At 45.9% G+C, this 25,384-nt stretch overlaps 1 protein-coding gene across 6 annotated transcripts in view; it reads right to left on the reverse strand.

The window, feature by feature from the left end:
* Positions 1-25,384, reverse strand: part of Rap1gap2 (RAP1 GTPase activating protein 2) — a 270,799-nt gene that overhangs the window by 29,771 nt on the left and 215,644 nt on the right. For all 6 annotated transcript variants that reach the window (XM_023719944.1, XM_023719943.1, XM_004635324.2 and 3 more), the window contains 8 exons: positions 24,016-24,094; positions 23,182-23,235; positions 20,407-20,490; positions 11,563-11,663; positions 8,970-9,099; positions 6,656-6,811; positions 1,504-1,575; positions 931-1,017 (listed from right to left, as the gene is read on the reverse strand). In XM_023719944.1, the coding sequence (XP_023575712.1) occupies positions 931-1,017; positions 1,504-1,575; positions 6,656-6,811; positions 8,970-9,099; positions 11,563-11,663; positions 20,407-20,490; positions 23,182-23,235; positions 24,016-24,094 (763 nt within the window). The remainder of the gene's footprint in view (positions 1-930; positions 1,018-1,503; positions 1,576-6,655; positions 6,812-8,969; positions 9,100-11,562; positions 11,664-20,406; positions 20,491-23,181; positions 23,236-24,015; positions 24,095-25,384) is intronic.

Raw genomic sequence — 25,384 nt, forward strand, 5'->3', positions numbered from 1 at the left:
CCTTCAACTCATAGGCCTTCTTCATCTGCACCAAGCCCCCTGCTGCATCTGAGCCTCCAGCCCTCCAGGTCCCTGTGAAGCCTTCTATTGGGCCATAACACATGCTCAGGAGCTCCCGCATGGAGCCATCTCTGATTCAGTCTGGCCTCTGTTCATGCTATTACCATGCCGGAAATAACCTTCCTCCATCCTTTCTTTCTAAAAGCTGCACTGGACATCAAGATTGAGCATATCAAAACCCATCCCCTCTGTACTGGCTGACACCTCATGCTGTACAAAAGGAGGGATTGGACACAGTGTGAGTTCTACATGTACACCGCAAGGTAACCTGCTTATAATATAAGGAGGCAAGAGAAGCTGCAGCTGCTGCCCTGCCCTTTGCTCTTCACTGTTTTCTGCAGCCAGCAATGGCTGCTCTCTGCCATGTGCTACTCTGCCTTGGAGTCAGTGGAATATGGACTGAAACCTCCACATACTACAAGCTAAACAAACCTTTCCTTCCTTAATTTTGTGTGTTGAATATTTTGTCCCAGCAATGAATGAACAGTTACTGAGACACCCTCCAAGAAGCCTTCCCTGAATGAACTGTCAGTCTCCCCCTGCCAGGCAGAGGCAGACACTATCCTCTAAGCAGCATTGGCTCCATAATGACCCAGGGCAGGAATGCTATATTAAACTGCTTCTTCAATAAAGCCTCCTCCATTAGCCTGGGAACTCTACTATCATCTCACTTATTCTATATGCTAGGGAACAAAACAAGGCTTGGCACACAGTGGAACTCAATGAATTGTTGGTGAATGGTCAACTAGACCTGGATGATCAACACAGGGCCAAGGGATCAGCAAGGCAAAACCCTCCCCGAAACAAGCCCCAAGGGAGGCTGGTTAGAAAACTCTAGAAAAAGAAGACCTAGAGCCCCCACACTCTCACCTCCAGCTTAGCAAACTTGTCCGACTTGCAGCAAGCATTCTCTGCATTGGTGAGCTTGGTGAGCAGAAACTCCCTGAACTCTGGGCCCTGCAACAGACAAGATACCCCAGAACTCTCCCACCCTTTACTTATGCCAAAAGGCATAAGCCACAGTAACAGAAGGGCAGAACAGGCAGTCCAGGCACAGCCTTTGTCACTTGGTTATTTTTCACCCAGGCCAGGGGTCCCTGCTAATACACCAACATGGAACCAAGCTTCACTGGTCCTGAGAAATCACCCCTCCATAGTGGCATCTCCATGACCAGAGGAAGTATTTGCCCATGGCTCCATGGAGGGGCATGGCATTAAAATCCTTCCTTTCACAGGAAGGCAACCCAGCTTCAAACACCCCTCCACAGTGGCCTTTCTGTTGGGCCAGACTGGAAGCATGAGGAGAGGTATAGAGACAGAGCAAAGAGATCCCCTCCCCACCAAAGAAAAAATCTGCCAAAGGGCCATCCTAATGTTCCCAGCCAAACACTATATTTAAATATGGAAGCCTCCGGTCTTGGGAGAGGAGTAGAAGTTTCTTACCTTCTGGAAAATAGGGGGGTTGGGCAGAGGGGGACCAAAGGCAGGCACATCTTCTCTTGCAGTGACAGAGACCTAAACGAAATAATCACATGTGGATCAGAAGGAAAATGCCCCTCTTGTGGCAAATCTATTCACCTTCTTCCCCACCCGCTCCCCATAATCCAAGGAAAACGTCCCTGTGAGCATCGCCGGCACCGGCCCTGAGCCACTGCTCCTGGAAGTGGGGCTGGCTGCTATAGCACTGTCTGCATCCTCTCCTTTGCCTACCTAGAGGCCAGAAGCAAGATGGCAAGAAACAGCCAGGATGCTGGTAAAGGCACAGTGCACTTGCCCAGGGGCTATTTTACTACCTCATATGATCATGATGTTAGTCCCAGAGAAGGCACAAGATTATGATCATCCTTATTTCCTGATGAGGAGATGGATGCCCAGAGCCACAGAGTGAGCCCACACAGTCATGCAGGTGACTGCCACAGAGGAGAACAGAGAATGCAGGCCTCTCCTGTTCCAGCTCTGGGGTTCTTTCCCTACTACACTGACTTCTGAACCTGACCACGCATCAGTCTTACTTCCAACATTTAAAAAATAAATACTAATTGCATGGAAAACTCTGGGCTCCTGAGAGGTTTTGTACAGTCAGGGAACCAGTGTCCAGGGGCCTCATCCCATATACAGGGTTGGCCAATCTGGCTTGGGTTTGACTAACAGAGCTCCAGGGTCTGGACTGGGGTGTAAGGGTGCGGGGCATCAAGGCAGGGGCCAGCACGACTGAGCGGTGGAGTGAGAGGTGCTGCCTGTGGGGGTCACCCAGGCTAGGCACAGCCCCTACCTCACCTCCTCTCTGTATGGAAGTGCCCTCACTTCATCTGCTCCATGAGGCTGCGAGGTTCTCAGAACACTGCCCGCTCCCTTCCCCCAGCAGCTGCTGACGTGACTAGGCCCTGGCCTGCTGCCAGCCTCCCTGGCCTGTGAAGTGGGGCAATGAAGAGAGCCTGCCAGACCGGGTGAGCAGGCAGCCCCTCTGGAGCAGAGCCAAGGCAAGGCCCTGCCAGGGTCCAGAGGGGAGGAAGCGGGAGAGAGTTGGTCAATACGGCCTTTCTCTCCCCAAGCTCAAGGCTGTCTACACAGCGCAAACTGCAGTGCCCAGACTCAGAAAATGGTGTGTGTTGGCTGACGGGATTTCTGGCTGGGCTCCAGCTGCTGAATGCGGTTCCCCTCCGCCACCCACTGTGCACTGAGGGCCCATGGCAAGAATTCTACCCATGGAGCCAGAATTGGGAGTGGGGTGGGCTGCTAAGAGCCAATGACCACAGGCATCTGGGACACCTGGGACAAAGGACAGGAATGTGCCCAGCTGTTTCCTCCACCCACCCACTCCCTCCTAAGGCCTGCATGACAGTGGGCTGTGCCGACAGGGTAAGTGGCTTCAGAGCCACCCTTAAATCCAGGCAGTCTTCTGGCCAGATGATCCCACTGCAGCAGCTCATCAGGAATGCAGGGACCTGGGGCCAACTCCTAGATGATATCCATTCATCTTCCACCCCTGTCCTGTTCCCCCTTCTGACCCGGTTCCAGTGAGGCAGCCAGGCCTTTGCTCCTTCCTTTGGGGGATGTTCAGATTGCTTCTGAAAGCAGAAGTTGCCCTAACACAGCCCCCCACCTTCCTGTTTCTAAATCCAGAAAGGACTCAGAGGGAGCGTTGGCAGCAGGTGCTCTTCAGGAAGAACATCTTATTGGCCGGGAAGCGGAAGGAACTTGGGCATGGGGCCCTGAGGATGTGCCTGGGAGGGGAATGCTAGAAATCTGACTGCGGCCCCAAGTCCAGGTGTGGCCTATCAAGACAGAGGACCACGGAGGGTTGTCTAAGTGACACAGGAGTTACAGTGAAAAGTGGGAGGGCCCTCTTGTCCCCATGAGTCTGCTTCACAGAAGAATCCTGAAACCTTGGCAGGACCTTGGGAACAAGGTAGGGTGAAACCCCAAGATGGGAAAGGAGGAGTCCTAGTGATGGACCAACTGAATTTTCTTCTAACTGGTCCAGACAGGGACTAAATTCCTACTTGAGAAACAATCTAATGTGGTATTTCCTGCACACCTGGGTTTGTACAGCCCATTTACCACCTGCTCCCATGATGCCATGGGCTGACCTGAGCAGGAATTCCAGCTGCATGGCTGCCAGGCTGCCTGGCTCTGTGGCCTCATGCCTTCCACGACCTAAGCTCTCAGATTCAATGTCCTCTCTGTAACAACAGGGCTCACCAGGGCTGTGAGGATTCAAGAAGACTGTGCTTCTAACAGTGCCCAGCTCAAGCAAGGGACAAAACCCATCACCTTGTTAACATTCCCTGCTGATCTGCACTTTAAAAAGCACCTAAGATACAGCACGGCCCCCAAACCAGTTCACAATTACCTGCGTGCACACAACACTCTGTCTCAACTCTTCCTTCCCCCTCAGCAAGATGTCAGGCTGGAAGGAGCACACGGGTAATCCCTGCTAGCTTCCTCATTTCACACCCACAGAAACTGAGGCCCTGAGAGGGAAGGAACTGGGTCCTCGGGGTCGCAGAAGGTCAGAGGTAGGGTTAGGACTGGGCTGTCTAAGGCCCTTCACTACAGATTCCATCCCCATCTCTCCTTTCTGTTGTTCTCTGACCCAGCTCAGCCCTGGGGAAATCCTAGCTTAAAGTTGGTGTGCTAAGGTCTGCTTTCACTGGGATCCCTGAGGGATTTGACCAGATCCTTCTCAAGCCTTCACGTGATCACCTAGGATACTGCTGGGGTGGGGCACTTGGGAGATGCCTTTGAAGGCTGGTCTCAAATGCTGCCCACTGCTGCTCTGCCCCTCCCCAGGTGCCTGCCTGCCAGGTGGGGTACAAGGCCAAGATCCCATGTCCTGAGGACTCAGCGCTGCTCTGCTGCTCCTCATCACCTCTCTGAGGACAATTCTTTGCCCCAGTCTCCAGACCACAGCTTCTTTGGCAGACTAGATTTTCAGCATTAAAGCTAAAACTGAGTAGTGCTTTTTGGAGCCCCGCTATTTCTCTAAATGGGGTCAGCCCTCTGCTAAACTCCTGGCAAACTGCAGAGACCAGTTAGCTGAGATCCATTTCCTCTAAGGAACAAAAGGCAAACCCTAAATGTGCACAAGAACCCTCATTCTATCATCAGGCAAGCCAAGCATGGCATGGCCTAAGAGTCCTCCTATCACCCCACTTTACTTCAGGGTTCCTTCTCAGTAGCTCCTTTTTATATTGTTTTTTAGGGGGCTGGGGAGGGGACTGTTTTGTTTTGTGACAGGGTCTTACTATGTAGTTCAGGCTGGCCTTGAATGATTTATATAGCCAGGCTGGCCTCAAACTCAGGGCGATGCTCCAGCCTCCCGAGTGCAGGGATTACAAGCATGCACAAGCACTCCCAGCTCTCTAAACTGTTAAAAGAATAAGGTGACTATTTGTGCTGCCCAGTGGCTGGCTCCTCTGCCCCTTCTCTGAGGTTAGCAAGGATCCATCGATCAATTCTATATGTCCCTTCTTTCTTTCCCCGCATGATGTATAGAACACAGGAGGCAATGGATGAGGAAACTTGCCGCTCCTACCAATGAATTAACCAAACAGCCATGAAGTGAATGGCCACGCTGGCCCAACCCAGTGACCCCTAAGGCTGTTCAATGCCAGAGGGACACAAAGATAGGTGTGCAAAGAAATCAGCTCACCTCAACAGGAGGGGTTTGTTGGGATGGTTTTTGTTTTTATTTTTTAAATCTCACACTTAAAACTTGATATAGTATGGAAAACATCTAAGTTTGCACTCATTTAAGAGTAACATAAATAAACAATACCAAAATGGTTATTTAAATATGGCCATGAAGTATTATTACTTAGAAAACACCAGGAATCAGCCTGGGCCTAAGTTGTTATCCAAGAAGTATTTCCAGGCCTACTTGTCTCCCATTAGCAATAACAGGTTCATTTCTCTTCCCTTATAGAATCATAGAATGGTAGTTTCCAACAATTTATGCACCAGGAAGCCCTTTGAGAATTTCAATTCTGGCCCCTCTACCCAGGCAACACAAAAGAAGTACAGAAATTCGGCATTTGGTACCTATCTTTAAGGGGCCAGCGGCTACTTAATATTTGCCTTATAAACCCTGCCTCAGCTTATCTCCCTTGGTTCTCTGTCCCTCAGTCCACAGTGCCACAGAAAACCTGCTGCTCCAAAGCTCAGGGTTGCCCCTGGTGGACAAGAGTCAGAGAAGGTTAGGGCCCAGCCATCAGGAATGGGCTGGCAGGCACTGCCAGGACAGGAGGATGCTCTGGCTCTGCGTCTGGCTCATCAGAAGCAGTGAGACTATGAGTTCATCTGATGAGCACTTTCATGCAAACTATCTAACTCACTATATATATATATATATATATATATATATATATTCCCCCGTTTCTATTTCTTTTAAAAAGAAACACACGTGTTATACATACTAATGGGGTTCTGGGTGCTATTTCCACACATGTGTACCACATCCACTGAGTAAATCCAACCTCCTTTTAGCCACCCGCCCCTTCCCACACTCTTCCCCACCTTTACTAATCACTATTCTCCATCCTAGTCAATTATTCCCCACATGTTGTAGGCAGAAAAACTGAACCTCGCTGGTCAGGACAGTAACATAAGCCTGCATCCCTCCCTCAACTCGCTGCAGTCTTCACACAGATTTCTCCTCTGTCTAGCACAGCCAGACCAATAGGCTTGCTCAGGGCTAGGGTCTACCAGGCCCTCTTCCCCTCTCTGGACTAGAAACACTCCCCTTGGTCTTTCTTCCCTTTGTTTTCTCCTGCCCTTCCTCCTGCCCCCCTTCCTGATCCCACTCTCTCTTCTTTCTCTCCTACCGATCTGCCTTACTCTAGCAAATGCCATCATCAGAGTCTACCTATGGCTCCTGGCACTTCTGGATGCTCAAGCTAGATGCTACCAAACCTGGAGGCAGCAAGATAGATGAGACAACCTTGGAAAGTGCTTTTTACCAAGAGAACAGCTCCAAATACCAGGAACCTCACAACTCATGGGAACTCCAAAACTGTTGACGAGTATCCTTTAATACCACACAAGGTGGGGGCAGTACTTAGGCCCACAGCTTCCTCCAAAGGGACCTCCTTACCTTGTAGGATGGAATCTCTGTGCCTGGGCTCTCCACCTGCACAACTATGTAGGCATGTAAGAAATTGGAGGCAATCATATCTGGGACAAATGGGGTGTTTTCTTCTTGGAAGATGATGGCCACAATGTCATTCCCAATGTGTCTCTTTCGCTGTAGCTAAACAAAACATGTCCTATTATTACAATCTAGTTAGGAACATTCTGAAAATAGAAAAGATGTGTGCAGGAAAGTCTCCCATTATATTGCCTTTGAATATAAACCCTGGAACTCTAAGACCTAGATCTCCAGAGAGCTGCTTCTTTCAATCCTTAGAAGCTACCAAGAAGGAAAAAAATGGAGAAGATGCCCAAGTTGTTAGGCAGCAGCTAGTGAGCATGTTGCATGTCACTGAATTCAACAGCTTCCTCTGGAAGCTGACTCAGGACCTGAGGAAAATATTTAAAAGGTGAACTGGGTCTTGTCCTGAGTGCGCCTGTAACTGATCTGAGAGGAACACAAACACAGGAGGAGTCACCTGAGAACACTAACAAAGCTGCCAGCCAGCAGGCACTAAGACAGCTGCTACACATAAACTACCTGGCAGCTCTGGGAACAAAGAGAAGGGCAAAATCAGAGCAGCTCAGAGGGCTTCCTGGAAGAGGATACTGGAGTCTGATGGGAATATGGATGAGCAAAGATGCAGCTAGGAGGTGGATGGTTCCACCAAAGGACAGAGGAGCCATGCTTAGAAAGGATCATGTCACCTGACTGGGGAAGACAGGTTGGACTTGACTCACTATCCCAAGCAGAACCAGGAGCTTTTGCACATAACCTCAGCCACCAAGCATCTACTGTGCATGGAGAATCCTGTGATTCTGTTCACAGCTATGATTTTAAATGTGAAAGCCCTCCTGCACACCAGGTCCTGGTGGCTTCCTGCCTGGGCATTTGTTCCTCTACTAAGCACCCACCGCAAGCAGCCCTAGCATTGGCTCTTTCCTGCTGAGTTTCTCACACACCAAGCATCTGCTGTACAGTAAGCACCCCACTGGGCACTCTTCATGAGGATCGTCTCACTTTCTGCACACACATCCTCCTTATTTCTGAATAAGCAAATGTTTATTCAGTCCATGCCAAGAGCCAAGCTCTGTGCCAAGGCATACTTCCCAGTTAACATAGGTCAGGCTGAAGTGGCCCTGAGAGAATGAGCCACGTGCTGGGGCAGCAGGTAAGGGGGACAGTGAGGTGGCGGAGACTAAAGGTGAGCCATTGGGAGAAAACCCACTTCAGGCTACAAAAGGGATCCTGCTCTGATTTGTTTCTAAGACCTACAATAGTTATTTAGGAGCCAAATCATCATTGTGCTTGCCAGTCTCCTTTTTCCCCTAAGAAGTCAGCTGTAAATCAGCATTTACAGTTTTATGCTTCTGCTCTCTCTCGTCTCCTCTTCAGAAACAAGTAGGTCAGAGTTTGGGCAAAGGCCATTTGCCCCTCTTGTTTTCCCAAAGACAGGAAAGAGGCAAAAAGCGGAGAAAGGCAGGAAGCGTCACAGCTGCCAGGATCAGAAAAGCCTGGGCCTCCCCAGGAGTACGCATGGTGTAAGGCTGGAAGACGAAATAGGGGAGAGAGCAGGGGTGCAGCAGACACAGGAGCCATGCGGGGTCCTCAGGTCAGGGACAGCCTCGGTTCCTGCCAACAGACAGGCGCTGGCAGAGATGAGGCTGCGACAACCGGCGGGGTGGGGGTGGGGGACTGTCCTGCAATAAGAGCTTCACGCCACTTGAATCACAGGGAGACAAAATGACTCGTGGCCTGACCCAGGAGCAGCTATTATATGGGAACCAGCCACATGTCGCCCATTCATTGTAGAAGCTCTTGTAACAAGTGCTGACACAAGTATTGATATCCCCATTCCACAGACAAGAAAAATGAGGCCACAAGGTAACCACTTTGCCCAGAATCACACAGCCCTAAATGGTTCCATGGCTTCAAGGCTCCATCCATAAACCCTGTCTTGCACCCTGACCATCACCCTATGTACTCTCCACCCCTAGATCCCATCCCAGCTCAGGCCCTCATCAATTGGTAACAGCAAGGTGGTTTTTATTCTTTTGGTGCTGAGCTGGACCCCAGGGCCTCGTGCATGCTAGGCAAGTGTCCTACCACAGACCCCTACCCCAGCCCTCAAGGCATCTTTTCACTGCTCACCCTGGGCTGCAGTTTCCCAAGGTCAAAGTGCGAATGAGGCAGAGCCCTATTCAGTGTGTGCTCCACCCTGTCCCGGAGTGCTACACCTGCCAACCCCAGGCTCCCAAAACACCCACAACCAGGTTACCTGCTGGGCATCGCCCTCAGTGAAGGGCAGCTTGGTAGAGACATGAAACATGATCTCCCGGTCCCGAAATGTAGTGTACACGGACTCCACCCCTGTCTGTCCATGGGTCACATCCAGGCCTCCTCGGAAACTAGGCAGGAGCAAGGAGAGAAAGAGTAAGGGGGAGTGGGCAATATGGTAGCACCTTCTCGAGGGATGTGCGGCAGGCGGTGGAAGACAGGACAGAGCAGAGCTGAGAGCAGGCAAGAACACAAGATGGGGAAGGCAGGAAGTGAGTTCTGGGCAGACCAGCCCTGGCGCCCTAGCTATGGAGCTGGCATTCTTCAGAGTCAAAGGCAGAACCTCTACTTCAAGCCTCACCTGTGTTCCCTATACCACCAGTCATGTGGTTTTCCTGACAGATGCCCCTTCATGTGCCAGTGACTCCCCAAGCTGGTCCTGGGCATTTGCTCTCTACAAGGCCTTGTCCATGGCCAGAGAAACCAGCCACCCTGCCAGACACTGGAGAGCCCCACAGGGTACCTGAAGGCAGGCAGGCAGGTGACAGATGCTTTGCTTTCACCCAGCTAGTCCCTGCTGTGGAGGCCTAACTGTAGCAGCACTGAGGTGGAGTATTGGGGGAGGTGCTTCCTCACAGGCAAGAAATAAAAGCACTAAAAAACTGGTGAGGCCTCCAGGATCCATCCTTTCTGCCTTTACAGAGACGCAGCCACCAGCCCCCAACCACAGTCTTCAGCAAGACCAAGAAAAGGCAGATGCTGATTCCTTCCAGAAAATGAAATAGATCGGCATGGTGCCACACACCCATAATCCCAGCTATTTGGGAGGACAGAGCAGAAGGATGGCAAGTTTGAAGCCAGTCTGTGCGACTCTATTTTAAAATAAAACATAAAAGGGCTGGGAACATTGCTTGGTGCTAGAGCTCTAGCTTAGCAAATGGGAGGCCCCGGGTTCAATGCCCAGTGCTATAGAAGAGGAGTGAAATAAGATGGATCCTGGATGTCAGAATGCCAGCATTTAACACATGCCTGGAGCATGCTCAGCCCAGCATGGCACAGAGGATATGGGATGGGCAGCCAGGTACTCCAGGAGCTACCCCTGCTTCTGGTCCTGAGTCAGCACAGGACCTTGGTTGTGGCCCTTAAATTCTCTTGGCTTTGGTGTCCTTCCTCTATAGCATAAAAGGATTGGATTACATAATCTCTGGGATGAATGGACTATATTTTATCTATCCTAACATCAACACTTTTCACATTCTAATGTCACCCAAGTTGAGATGCATCTTACAAATGATGGCATCTTGAAGTCAATCAATGACAGTAAAACAAGAATGATCACAATGACAAAGACCAATGCGTGACACCAGCAGAAGTGCTTCATGTGCGTAATCTATCTTAATCCTCTAACCATCTTTTGGGGCTCAGTATTATCTTTTATCTCCTTTTATACAGATGAGAAAATGTAGGCCAGTTGAGGCAAAGTTATCCAAAACTGTTGGGCCAGTAAGTGACCAAGCAGGGATTTTAATCCAAGTACAACTGACTCTATAGACAGCAGTGGTAACTTGGAAGAGAGGACAGGATAGGAGCAAAGGAGAAAGGAGAAAGGATAAGGAAGCAGGAGAGAGAAGGAAGCAGAGGGAGAAAGTGATTACTGACACCTACTGCCTACCAGGCAACTAGGTTAGGCACTTTTTTTTTTTTTTCCCACAGTACCGGGATTGAAGCCAAGGCCTTCACACTGAGCTACTCCTCCCATGCCTCAACCCTTTGATACAAGGTCCCACTAAGTCACCCAGGCTGGGCTCAGACTTTCCATCCTCTTGCCTTAGTCTTCTAGAGTGCAGGGATGGCAGGCATGTACCACCATGCCCAGCTGGGTTAGGTACTTTTACACATAATGCTAACTCCTCTTACGTGAGCTCTCAAAGTTGCGAAGGAGATGGTGAGAATTCCAGGGACAGCAGCCATGAGCCAGCCACATGGGGCAAGTCAGATCCGAAGTCAAACCAAGAGCCAAAGCCCTCTAAGTGATCACCCCAATATTCTCTCATTTTTTCCACTCTTTTTCCTTCAGTGCTAGAGCTCAAAATGGCCCCAATATTCTATCTTTCTGTCCACTTAAAGAAAAACAGACTGCTGCATGAATTCCTGCCTATGGGGTCATTATATTTGCATGAACTCTTAATTACCCATTTCTTGTGTATTATCTAAATTAGGTCATTTCCTTCCAAACTACATAAGGTTCTCTTTTGCCTGGCAGGTGAGTGGGACAGAAAGTAGACTCATTTTACTCTGAGCCTGAGCCAAACGTAATTAGGAAGGCAAATCTCAGGAGGAGAAATCTCATCGAGAGTCTGCAGGCTAAATGCCAATGTCTTTCAGACAACCTGCCATGTTGGATTATGCCCTGGACCACTGATTCTTCAGGAATGCCGGTAAGGAAATGCTGATCAGACACTGAAAAACAGTCCTATATGCCATGTATGTGTTTTGAATTCTCAAAGCCCTCCTTGAGGACTGAACTCTCTGCCACTGGCCCTTGCTATAGCGCCTCACCCATGGAGCCACAGCCATCGCTTGCTAAAACTCACCCTTTAAAGTCCTGCAGTGTGATTGTGTCCCCCAGCAGGTCCAAGAACTCCTTGAAAGCTGGGCTCTCCTCGTTGTTCCAAAATAGCTCCTCCTCTAGGGTCTGAAAGAAAAACAGGAATGGTACAAGAGTGAGAACACATCTTCTTGGTGCCAAGGAAATAAATAGTGCTGTCCAGATAGGGTCCTTTTCTTCCTTTTTCCCTAGCTCTCAATCCATTCACCATAGCTGTCCTTGATTGGAGGAAAGACTCTGACTATGGTGAATTACTCAACATAATTGGGTCCTAAGGGCTTGTTGAAGAGGGATATTTGAGCAAAGGTTGGTGCAAAAGGCACAGCTGAAGCAAGCATTCTCATACTTAATGTCAGAAACATAATCCTTACATGAAACATTGACAGTTAATCTTTTGTTACAGGGTCTCACTGTGCAGCTCAGACTCATAGTGATCCTCCTGTCTCAGACACCTCAGCACTGGATTATAGGCGTGCACCACTATGCCTGGCTCCACGGCTGGCACAGCATGTGGTACTGGGGATTGAACCTGGGTCTTTCTGCTTGCCTGGCAGGTGCTTCGACTGCTGAGCTATCTCCACAGCCCAATATTGATAGAAAGATAAGGAGACCTCCAAAACTGTACAGTAATCAAATCATAATGATACTCACTAGTAGAGGCATAATAAAAAAGAAAGACAATAACAAGTGTTGGTGAGAAAGTGGAGAAATCAGAACCTTTACACATGGCTTCTGGGCATGCAAAATGGTACACCTACTATGGAAAATAGTCTGGCAGTGCCTTAAAAGGCTAAACAGTTTCCATAGAACACAGCAATTCCATTTTTAGGTATATACCCAGAAAAGTTAAAAACTGTCCACACAAAATTCTGCACACAAATGTTAATAGCAATACGATGCATAACAGCCTCAAATTGGAAACAGCCCAAACTGTCCAACAATTGGTGGATGGATTTTTAAAATGTGACATATTCACACAATGGAACATTTGGCCACGCACAAGGATCAAAATACTGATACGGGCTACAACATGAACTCTGAAAACAGTTTGTTACATAAACAAAGCCAAAAACCAAAGGCCCCATATCATATGCTTGCATTTGTAAGAGGCCCAGAACATGCAAACCTACAGAGGAAGAAAGTAGGTGAGTAGCTGCCAGGAGCTAAGGGGACTGGGGTGGGACAGTGATGGCAGGAAGTTTCTTTCGGAGAGAGAGGCAGATGCTCTGGAATCTCGTCATTACTGTTGTATCACTGTGTGATTTCACTACAAATCACTTTATGGAGACATAATTCATAGAGTATTAAAAATCTCATGGCATGAGAATTACAGACACCTCAATAAAGCAATTGTTTAAAAAAAAAGTTACAACACAATAGTAAGGAAACTATTTAATTAGCATATGGTCAAAAGACACAAAAAGGGGCCAGGGAGATGGCTCAGTGGAATAAGCGTTTCCCTGGTAAGCCCAAGGGCCTGAGTTCAACCCCCAGTTCCTCAAAAAAAAAAAAAAAAAAAAAAAACCCGACACAAAAAGATATTTCACCTAAGAGGAAATACAGATGGCAAATAACCACACGAAAAGATGTTCAGCATCCTTTTCCATTAAAGATATGCAAATTAAAACCATAATGAAATATCACTACACATCTATCAAAATAGCTAAAAAAAAAAAAAAAAAAAAAGTGGGGCCAATCCCAAATCTGTTAAGGATAAACACAAACTGGGTCATTTTTTTTTTCAGCACCAGGGACCGAACTTGGGACCTTGTGCTTGCCAGGAAGGCAGTGAACTGCTGAACTATCTCCCTGGCCCACAAAACTAGGTCACTCTTAAAATGACACTGGGAATAACCACTCAAGAAAAGATTTTGGCAATTTCTAAACTAAATATATAATTGCTATAGAGCCAGCATTTGTACTTCTAGACACTTATCCCAGAGAAATAAATGTTTCAAATACAACCAAATCTTGCATATTAATATTCATAATAGTTTAACTAAGAATAACTCAAAACTGGAAACAACCCAAATGGCTATCAATGAATAAATGGTTAAATGAACTGGCACAGTCACACCACGGAATATTATTCAGCAACAAAAAGTAACTAGTGATACAAATGTGGATGGAAAGCAGGCGAAAAACTCCCAGAATTATATATTACACAACTTCATTTATGTAACATTCCGAATCAAAGTTTTTGAAGTTGGATAACAGATTAATGTTTTCCAGGGGCTGGGGCCTGGAGGGAAGAAAGGAGAAAAGGCAGCAGATGGAGAGGTTATAAAAGGAAAATACAAGACAGTCTTTAGAAATGGAATTCTTCTTTCTTGATTATGGAACCTACACATGGATAAAATGGCATTGAATGAAATGTACATTGTAAACTGAGGAAATCTAAGTACCTGTGGATTGCATCAATATCAATATCCTGATTGTGCTATAGTTTTGCAAGACATGACCCTGGAGGAGAAAAGCAACTAAAAGGTACCTGAGGTCTCTCTGTATTATTTATTACAACCATGTGTGAATTTACAAATATCCAGAACAAAAAGTTTAACAATTAAAACAGAAAGGGAAGGGCCGGCCAAATAGCTCAGCAGATTAAAGCGCCTGCTTAGGCAGATGCAGGGGCTTGGAGTTCGACCCCCCTGGCCTGCTGTGCTAGCCCCGCCCCCGGGGCACACTGAGATGGTGATTGAGACTGAGTGTGGTGGCCCGCACCTATAATCCCAGCACTTGGGAAGCTGTAAACAGGAGGATCACTACAAGTCCGATCTACACAGTGAGACCTTGTACACCCTGTCCTAAATACAAAAAAAAAAAAAAAACACACAGAAAGGTAAACTGATGACAGTAGCAATCTGTGTGAACAGTGCTACATTGACAACAATGACCAGCCTCTCTGATCAACAAGCCCCACCCATGGCATCAGGATCTGCAATCACAGGAACGCTCTGCAAAAATCCACGGACTGAAACTGAATGGCTGCACACAGGAATATTCCTGTGCGTCCCATCATAAAGAACAAAGGCTCCAATATAAGGCTTGCATTTTTTTTTCTTTCCATGCTGAAAACTGAACCCAGAGCCTCATCCATGCACTCTATCTAGCCCCACTTACGCCTGCTTTATAACGAAAGCAGACCTCAGCTTCCAGACCTTCCACAAGCAACAAAATCTAGTAGATTTCAGTCATTTCAGTTTGGTTTTTAATATTTCTTTTCTATTTTTAGGAATACCTTCATTTTGTGGTGAATGATATAGTTAAAATTTACTTGGGACCATGGATATAGCTTAGCGGTACTAGTACCTATAAATAAATGCACTAGGCTAGGGACTAGGGGAGGGAGCTCTGTGTCGGAGTACTTGCCTAGTATGCACAAAGCCCTGCTTTCCATCACCAGTGCAATGAACTAAATTAATTAGTTAAATAAATCTATTTAAGTTTTTTTAGAAAGTATCTAGTAGTTAATAGTACAGCTGTGACAAAAACTGCTACCAGCGCCCTATGGTGGAACAAGCATTATGACACAAATCTTGAAAGTTGGTGTCTTGGTTACTTTTCTCTCGTTGCTGGAACAAAATACTCAACACACCCAAAATGAAGGAAGGAAAGGTTTCTTTGGCTCACAGTTAGTGGAGGTTTCAGTCCTTACTCAGCTGGCTCCAAGGCAGAATAATGCATGGAAGAGGGCAGCAGCTCATGGCAGCAGAAAAACAACAAAGAGCAAAGGGAGGAGCAGTGGCTGTAGCAGCTAGCAAGCCCCTCTCCCTTCCTCGTATGGTATTCAGGCTGTCCGCCCCAGGCCTGATGTAGCCCCCACACCCATAATCCCAGCATTGGATCATGAATTAATCACAAACTCTAGAAGCCTGCCCCAGTGACTGCATGAGGCTTTAAGGAGGACACCTAGACACAAACCATGACAGTTGAGTATGGATGTCTGAAGTTCAGAAAATACTGCTTTCTCCTAGGGGTCTGAAAACTATGGCCTTTGGACCAGTTCTGACCTGCTGTGTGTTTTTATAAAACATTTATTGGAAGGCAGCCAGGCCAACTCATTCACATTCTGCCTGTGGCTGCTTTTGCTCTAGAAGGCAGAGAAAAGTGCTTAGAACAATCAACGACCACAAAGTCCAGAGAATCTACCATGTGATCCTTTACAGAGAAAGTTCACTGACCCCAGATCCTTAGCATAAAGGATCTTCATTCACGAAGCCACTACAATTCACAACCCATTGGTAAATTTCACAAGCAATGGTAGCCAAGCACCCTGTCTGCACCAGGTCACGAGGTGCAACTGTAGGAGAGCTGCACTTCCCAAGCAAGCTACATCTCCACTCTGAAGACAATCCGGTGTATGTTCCAGGGTGTGCGCTTCTCTTCCAGGATTCACACCCAGCCTGGAATTATTAGCATCATTATTATTTTCCTACAGGCCTTAGATCTGAGCACGCATTCAGGGAGTGGATCTTAGGTATGACTGTATGCCCCATGGCGCCTAACCCAGTACATGACAAACTGGAGAGTTATGTGAGGCTTATTTATATGCAAAGGCAAGCACAGGGTTTTTATGTAACAAATGCTCCTCTTAAATGTCCCCCCAGTTGTAGGTTTGCAAAACAACAATCTGCCCAGTTTTAAAAAAATAATAATAATAATTTTATCTCCTTGGCTTTTCCCTCCACAGTAGCATCAGGTACATAAACAATACACAGATTCCTTCTGAGACATGGCTAATACTCAGTAATTACAAATTCACTGGAACAGTGGATTGTAATCGCTTTATGAGATCTGTTTCAGTAAATTTCACAAGCAAAGAACTTTAATTAGGAGGGGTTATATCAGCCAAGCTGTACAAAATCAAAATGTAGTATGTGAAAATAATTAGTGACTACCTGAATAATCTCCCTTAAATTATAAGATTCACCCAGTGTTGGTCTTTCTGATACTAAACTCTTCACATAATTAGAGTGTTTTTCAGCAAATGTGTGTTCCTTATGGTCTAGTTATCTTTGGACAAGGACAGCAGCTATTATCTGGCCAAGAACGACACTGTTGTGCAGAAAAAAGAAAAAAAACACAGATAACATTGGACAACACTACTGACCTGTCATTAGCAGGGCAAAAATTTCCATTCATTCATTAATTCATATAACAACTGAGTGTGTTTATCTCAAGTTGCCACGCAGGCTCCGGAATAATATGAAGATGAAATGGGTGTGGAAGAGTCTTCTCATGGCATGAGGAGACATGGGTGTGTTCCGCTGAGCACTGTGCTATGATGCTAGTGTTTGTGGTAGAAAAGAGGGACAGGGAAGATGGGGAGCCCACTGACAAATAAATATGGAAAACATTGAGTTTAATAAAAATAAAGACAGGGTCCCTTTGGGATTCTTAAATGCCTTTAAGATGTTTCTACACCACCGACACCCCTTCCCCAAGTCATCAGCTTACAGAATAGCTTGCCAGGCAAATATCTCATGGAAACACACTTTGAGAAATAATATTTTGAGGTTTTAATATATTTTATTAGTACACATTTGCAGGACATAATGTCGTTGGGAGTAGGTACATGTATTTAACAAATAGATTCTTTTCTCCCCCTTTCCCTCCCATCCTTGCAACCTCCCTCCATTTCTAGATCTTCCCATTTGCAATATCTTTGTTTCCTCTTGCCTTTTTTTTTCACTTTGTTTTCTAAATTATTTGTACTTAGAGTTTCTCGTATTAAGTTATGCAGTATTTATGCTTGTGTGTCTAATTTATTCCACACAGCATTATGGTCTCCAGACACTGTGGTCCATTTCCCTAAAAGAGACTCAAATTTAACCTTTTTTAAGTGGCACAGAGCTCCACAGTGTATAGACACCGCATTTTCTTCATCCATTCAACGCTGTTGAATATATAGGCCACTTCCAAGATTTAGCCATTAAAAGTTGTGCCGCTATAAATGTGTTTACATGTATCACTGTGGTATGATGTCTAACTCCTTTGGGAAGGTAACGAAGGAAGGCAATAGACTCGATTGAACGGAATTTCTGCTTTTCATTTTTTTAGGAATCTTATTTCCATAGTGGTTGTACAAGTTTGCATTCCCACCACCAATGCAGAAGGCTCCCCAGCATTTGCTACTGTCTGATTGTCTGATGACAGTCATTCTTTCTGGAGTAAGATATTACATTTCTCTAATGGCCAGAGGTGTTGAGCATTTTTTCCTGTGTTTACTGGCCACTCATACTTCTGAGAAGGGTCTGTTCATTTCAGCTACCTTTTTTTGATTGGGTTTTTCATTTTAAGTGGGCTGATCCTTTTGAATTTTTTGTATATTCTAGGTACTAGTCCTGGTAGAAGACTAGCTGGTAAAAATTTTTTCTCATTCTGTAGGTTGTCTCTTTCGTCTATTGATTGTTTCCTTTGCTGTGCAGAAGCTTTTTAATTTAACACCATTTGTTGATTTTTGATGCTATTTCTTGTGCAATTGGAGTTCTACTTAAAGTCTTTTCTTGTGCCGATATCTTCAAAAGTTTTACCTATTTCCCAGCAGGCTGCTTCTGTTTTAATATTTATGTCTTTGATTCATTTTATTTTGGTACATAGCGACAGATATGGTACAGGGGGATAAACAGATACGGCCTAGATGCAACCTTCTGCTTATGCTAAAGAGGCTATCTTTTCTCCAGCATATGCTTTTGGCTCCCTCTCCTTTGTCAACTCTCAGATGGCTTCACGTGCATACAGTTATTTCTTCATCTTGTATTCGGTTCCACTGATCTGCATGTCTATTTTTGTGCCAGTACCATGCTGTTTTGGGTTGTTTTTTTAAAAAAAAAAGAAATGTTTTGTTGTTGTTGTTGTTGTTGTTGTTGTTGTTGTTGTTGTTGTTGTTTCGGCAGAACCAGGGATTGAACTCAGGCCCTTGAGCTTGCCAGGGAAGTGCTTATTCCACTAAGCCATCTCCCCAGCCCCTTGTTTTTTGTTCTGTTCTGTTTTGTTTTTAATGTATTCTGTACACTTTCTCACTATGCAGCTTGGACTTGTAGTGATCTTCCTGTTTTCAGCCTCCCCAGTGCTGGGATTACAGGGGTGCACCACCACGCCCAGACTCATTCCCCACTCAGTGTGCCCCAGGGGGCAAGGCTGGCACAATATACAGAACTGGGGATTGAACCCTGGTCCCTGTGCTTGCCAATGCAGGCGTGTAGTCTGCTGAGCTATCTCACTGGCCTTTTTGTTTGTTTGTTTGTTTTCTTTTTTGTGGTACCAGAGATCAAACTGAGGACTTTGCTCTTGCCAGGCAGGTGATTATGCTGCTGAGCTATATCCCTGGCTGAAACTCTAGGATGGTGATCCCACTTCCTGCTTTGTTTTTGTTGCCCATGATTGCTTTTGCTATTCTGGGTCCCTTCTGGTTCCATATAAATTTTAAGACAGTTTTTTCTAGTTCTGTGAGGAATGCTGTTGGTATTTTAATTGGGATTGCATTAAATCTACATACCAGTTTTGGCAGTATGGCCATTTTGGCAATGTTGGTTCTGCCTATTCAGGTATAGGGTACAGCTTTCCATTTTCTGATAACCTCTTTGATCTCTTTTCAGAGTACTATAGTTTTCATTAGAGAAGCCTCTCACTTTCTTGGTTAGGTCATTTCTATGTGCTTAATTTTTCTTGATGCTACTGTGAATGGTACTATTTCACTGTAAGTTCCTTATTACAGAGAATGTTACTGATTTCTGTGTGCTGACTTTATAACCTGTTATATTGCTGAATTTAGTGGTTGATTCTAGGAGTCATTTAATAGAGTTTTTTGAATCTTCTATATAAAGGAATATGTCATCTACATATCATGACACCATGACTTCTTCCTTTCCTGTGCACACTCTTTTTAAAGAACCATTGTTTTGGTTAGCTAACTCTAAGGCTTAATTCTTAAATACAGTAGTAGTACTACAAGAGACAGAGGAGAGGAGCTGTGCTGGTAAATCCTTTAAAAAATGACTCTAGGGGCTGGGGAGACAGCTAAGCGGTCTAAGCACCTGCATGGCCAAGCACAAGGACCTGGGTTCAATCCCCAGTACTGCATACTATGCCAGCCCTGGAACCTTGGGAGCACTATGCTAGAACAGCAAAACTGTGTGTAGTGGCACATGCCTATAATCCTAGCACAGGGAAGGCTGAGACAGGAGGATCACTACTAGTCTGAGCTGCACAGCGAGACCCTGTACCAAATAAATAAAAAATTCAAAACAATTTTTTTAAAAGTAACTCTAACACCTAGCTCTATAAGGCAGGAAACAGAAACTCGTGTTTGTCCATTTTCATAGTATAAATACTCTATGGCTGATTTCAAGCCATTACATGATGACAGTGAATACTAAGTTAGGGAAACACACCCAGTCAGCTCCAGCACCCTGTTGAATTTTGGGGAGAAAAAGCTAACTCCTGGCTGGGAGAATGGAAGAATTTAAAAAGTAGCTTATGTCAATCTGACCACTCAACTTAATTTTTTTTAGTGACCTATATGTCACAGATAAATGTAAGTTCAGATAATCAGGAAGAATTAAATTTCACTAAGATAACTAGAAATCATCAGACTCTACAGTTTAAAAACTATACTACCATTTAAAAAGCTTACAGGCTTTTTTGTAAGAAGTAACCTTCCTTGAAGATCCTGCCACCCCCAGTCTAATTCATACTTAAATGTGACCACTGTATTTAAATTATTTAAGAATACAGCTCAGGGATTCTGCACTTAGGACAGAAAGATAAGGAGTCCTCAGTGAGACACCACAGGGGACAGTCACTGACTTGGATTCACGGTGCTTACCTGCCTGGCTTTCTGATAAATGACCCCAAATTTGAACGTGTTGTTGACATCATGTTCGTCATAGGACACAATCATTTGGGAGGCCTAGAAAATGTGGGGAAGAAAAACAATCAAGATTGTTGTTAATTTGGAAGCAAATGACAAAAGAAGCATCCACTTGGGCACCAAGTGTGTTCCCAGAAAGAGACTTCTGCATACAGGAGGGAAAGAAAGGCACGGGACACAACTCCCAACACTGGCATTTCTCTAGTAGTAACCAGCAGTCACCCCTGCATCGTCCTTTCTGTTTCCACCCAAATGTCCCAGCCACAGCTTGAGCATACAAAGAGCCCAGTGAGACTCAAGGAAGTAACTTTACCCCAGTATTTTATCTATTGTGTAAGAAGTGAAGCCAGAACCCCAAAGCCGGCCATCGAGGCTGGCTCTAGTTCTAGTTTCACTTCTTTCCAAAAGTAGAATTGTGAGCAGGGCACTGATCCTACAGTCTCTCAAGAGGAACATACGTCAATAAAATGAGATACGCAAAGAGAAAGAAGAAACCTGACCATTGTTTTTGATTTTTTTTTTTTTTTTTTTTCAGAACCGGGGATTGAACTCAGGCCCTTGCGCTTGCCAGGGAAGCGCTTATTTCACTGAGCCATCTCCCCGGCTCCGTGACCATTGTTTCTATCTAATTTTCCATTTTGCCTCATACAGTTGATGACTGGGATAAAAATAAATAAATAAATTCTAGCTCTGAATCTGTCCCTTTTATCCATGTGACTCTGAGTGAGACACTTAATTTCTCTGGACTTCGGTTTCCTCCTCTGTTAAATGGAACTGTGTAGCTACAAAAATTCAGTGAGATCAGTCACATAATGTACTAAGCACAGAGCAACTGTCATCATCACTCATCATTATGTATAAATCTCCAGGGAACCAGAGCTGACCAGCTTTTAGCTTCTGTTGGGATCTTTCTGCAATAAAAAGGAGGGATCTGACCCTGTGTTGTTCTAGCAAAGAACAAACCAGGTCTAACCTGTTGGCTTGAATATGAGGCCCCGGGTGGCTTACTATTCCCTGTGTGTTTCTGTTCTCAGATACCTGAGGAAGCGGACACTTCTCTGCACGCCCAGCAAGAGCCCTGCTGGCTGCACAGGAGGCCCTCACTCCTGCCTGGGATGAGTCCAAGGGGTGGATCAGCTGCCCTGCCAGGAAGAGGGACCAGGCCATGGAGACCTTCCAAGCAAGATTCTAAACCCTGCAAATTTGTGACACACACACACACCCTCAGCCAGATTAACATCCCAAATGATCTTAAGCAGTTATACGTATCTTCAGATTTAGCAAACATGAAAATACAGCTCCTCTTCCCGTATTTGCAGGGCTGGAGGCTTTCCAAGTGACAGCAAGAACCACGTACACACACATCCCTGGGTTCTCACAGTAAACAAGATCTGACGACAACAACAAAATGCCAAACCTGTAGTTCAGATAGGTCTCTATGCTGGGGTTTTAATGTGTGGTTAAAGCTTACTAATTAGAGGGCCGGGGAGATGGCTCAGTAGATAAGCACTTGCCTAGCAAGTGCAAGGGCCTGAGTTCAATCCCCGGTTCCGCAAAAAAAAAAAAAAAAAAAAACACCTCACTAATTAACCTTAATTATAAAAGGAAGACAGTCTGAATGATAAGAAACATTCAGAGGTGCAAAGTACATTATTGGTAGTGTCCACAGTCTCTAAAGGAGTTAAAAAGAAGCATTTGGGAGGAGGACTTTCCAGGAGAGGGCTCTGCTATAGTGGAGGAACCAATAGAGGCTTTGAGTGTGTCGCACCCAGTCACAGACATTTAAGGCATTTATTCCAGGGAGATCTGGATGTTTCACCAGGATAGAGGTCTCTCTTGCCCACCAGACACGCATCACATGGTTCCCGGATGTCAGAGTTGGAACTAGGGGCATGGGCTCAGCTGGCCCTGGCAAGCCTCAAGCGGCCACAGCACCGGCAACAGCACTGGCCACAGCGGAAGGCCAGAGGCACAGCTCTGCTTCTGCTTCCTCCCTCCAGACCCTGCTGGCTCAGGAAGCAGCAGTCAGTTCACAGGATCTTTTCCTGGGGCCAATTTCAAGCAATTTTCCATCCATGGGTGATTTAAGTCCCATCATGCCATAATCATTCTTGAGCACGTTTCTTGGTTTATTTCATTATTATTGTGCTTCTTGCAACTCACACCACTATATATCAGAACTGGAGTCAAGATCAGGCCAATGCTAAGAAAACTGCTATCAGAGAACTAGCCAGTTTATTAACTAAGGCCAGCAGGGGCTTGTAATGCCTCAGGGCTGAGGTAACAGGGAACAACAGGCAGTGAAGTCTGGCCTTTTAGTTCTTAGCCTGTGTCCACCCTCGGTATCCTACCCCTCCGCAACCACAGAGCGGATCTGCACCAGCTCCCACTGACAGGGAGAATCATGCCCTGCCCAGAACAAGCCTCAGGGAGGTTCAACTTTGGGGAGGTAAAGAAGCTACCCTCAGCCAGATTATCAATCGTCTGCCACCTTCACAGCAAGCTGGGGGCCAACACAGGTAGGCTAGAGACACAGGCATGCTGAGGATGGTTTTCCAGTGGACTATTTTGGAAGAAGGGGCAGAGAAGGAGAAAGAAGCTTACTATGGAGATCCCAGAAAACCCCACCATGATGCAGAGAACTCCCCACAGAGTGAGCATGGGTATACAAATCCATGCGAAGATTCAGAGTCCTGGACAACAGACAAAGGGGTACAAGAAGGTCCTCACCTTAGGGTACAGGACAGGGTTGAATTTCAGCCCCACAGCATCATCACAGAAGGCCTGAGTGGGAAGAGAAACACAGTTCAGGGGCAGAATGTAGGAAATACATCAGGATTTCTGTATTCACCAAGAGAAAGCAGCATGGCAGGGTACGACAGACAGGGTCAGGGCTCTAGGATCGAATTCTGGCTCTACTGCTCACTAAGTATGCCCCATACCAGTTAACTAACCTTTCTGGAACTTCCTGATAAAGTGGGGGTGGAGGGCTGAGGTTTATCTCTACACTAATCATGAACAATGCCAAAAAGCCACTCCCACAACTCCCGCCAAAGTAGTTGGCACAAATTCTGTTAGCACTCCCATTCCCAGAGTGAGGATCAACCCAGCCCTTCACCCTTCTTTGCTGATTTCACACCCAAGTTCCCTGTTCTCAAAGCAGTAACATGGGTCCCTCTATCCATGGGGCCCATGACAACTCCTTCCTTGAGGTAGCGCTGGGTCTGGATCATTCTTCGCCATGTGCTCAGCTGTGAAAACTCTCCTGGCCACTCTTCCCACCCTTTCTCTGAAACCCAACAGCATTCACCATGGCCAGCCCAGCTTTCAGCTTTTCTCCAAAAGTAGCTATGAGCTCTCCGGGGCAGCAACCATGCAGCAAAAATGAGGTGAGGAGGGGAAGGGAAGGCAGAAGCAGCTGCCAGCAGCCCCCACTCTCATCCATGTAGTAAAAAAGATGGTAGAAAAAAGTGGCTTCTCCCAAATGCCAGACCTGCACCCCACCCCAGAGACCAGAGCAGGGTGATAAGAGGCAGCCACCTGCTCTCAGGGGTTGAGGCTTACCTTAGCAATCTGAGGGACGCTAGGCAGCTTGCTCAGTCCAGCCAAGGGGATCCGCTCATGCACTGTCTTCACTTTGGACCTACAGCATGGACAAAGGTGAGACCAAGGCCTCCATAAGAAGTGGAGTCAGCGAGAAAGGTGGCTGAGGTCACGCCACACAGGGGCTCTTGCTTCAGGTCCCTAGGGGCAGATCAGCCTGTATTCACTGGGTCTGTGTGTGAAGCACAGCACTCAAACAGTGAGAAAATGGAATCCTGCCTCGGTGCCCTAGGGTGGGTGGGTATTTAAGGTACAAACCTAGCAAAGTCATCTGCCACTGAAACATGGGAAATGCAATTCGCCGCCTTTAAGGTCACCATTATTTTTCATTGTTTGTGGGTTTTTAATAGACACCCCAAGAACTGAGCCTAGCATGGCTTTGGACATGCAAAAGAACTGGTATGAAAAGATAAATCTAATAGTTGAAAATCTGGATTTACTCAAAATATAAATGAGATGGAGTCTGCTTTATAAAGAGATTCACCTAAATTTAGCCTGTTCCCCTGATTCATTTAGCACATTACAAAAGTGTTGAATTTTCATGAATGCCTTTCTGCATCTGCTGAGATAATCACATGGTTTTTAATCTGTTAACCTGGTGGATTACATTTCTGTTAAGCCATCTTTTTATTCTATCATGCTATGGGTAAAACTCCACTTGCTTATGGTATGTTATTTTTATTATCCTGCTGACTTCAACTGGTTAATAGTTTATTTATATTTTCACATCTATGTTCAAAAGAAACACTGACCTATTTTTTTTCTTGAATTTCCAATGCCAGTTTTTGATAGCACGGTATTATTCCAGCCACACAAAACTGTGTGATAGCGTCTTTCCTCTAAAATAGTTTATGTAACACAGGGATTTTCTATACCTTAAACATTTCCTAAAACTCATCTATGACATACCTGATCCTGCTATTGTTGGTTTATATGTGTTAGTTTGTTTGATTTTCAGTACGGGGCATTGCACCCTGTTCTTCCCACTGAACTACATCCCCAAACTCTTGTTTTTCATTTTGAGGCAGGGTCTCCCTAAATTGCCAGGTTAGCCTTCAACTTTTGACCCTCTTGACTCTGCCCCCTAGGTATCTGAGATTATAACAGGTAGCTGGGATTACAAGCATGGGCCACTGAATCTAGTCTCCTGGGGTTTTTTTTTTGTTTTGTTTTTATTTTTTAAGAAGATACGCTTCCACAAAGCTGTCAGCCTCAGGTTGCTGTAGTTCGATCCCCACAACACTCCAGCCGGCCAAAAGTGCCCTGAAGGCATTCAAGGAGCAAAAAAAAAAGGAAGAAGAAGAAGGAGGAGGAGGAAGAAGAGGAGGAG

The sequence above is a fragment of the Octodon degus genome, unplaced genomic scaffold (assembly GCF_000260255.1).
Source record: "Octodon degus isolate 3935 unplaced genomic scaffold, OctDeg1.0 scaffold00072, whole genome shotgun sequence".
Lineage (NCBI taxonomy): Eukaryota > Metazoa > Chordata > Mammalia > Rodentia > Octodontidae > Octodon > Octodon degus.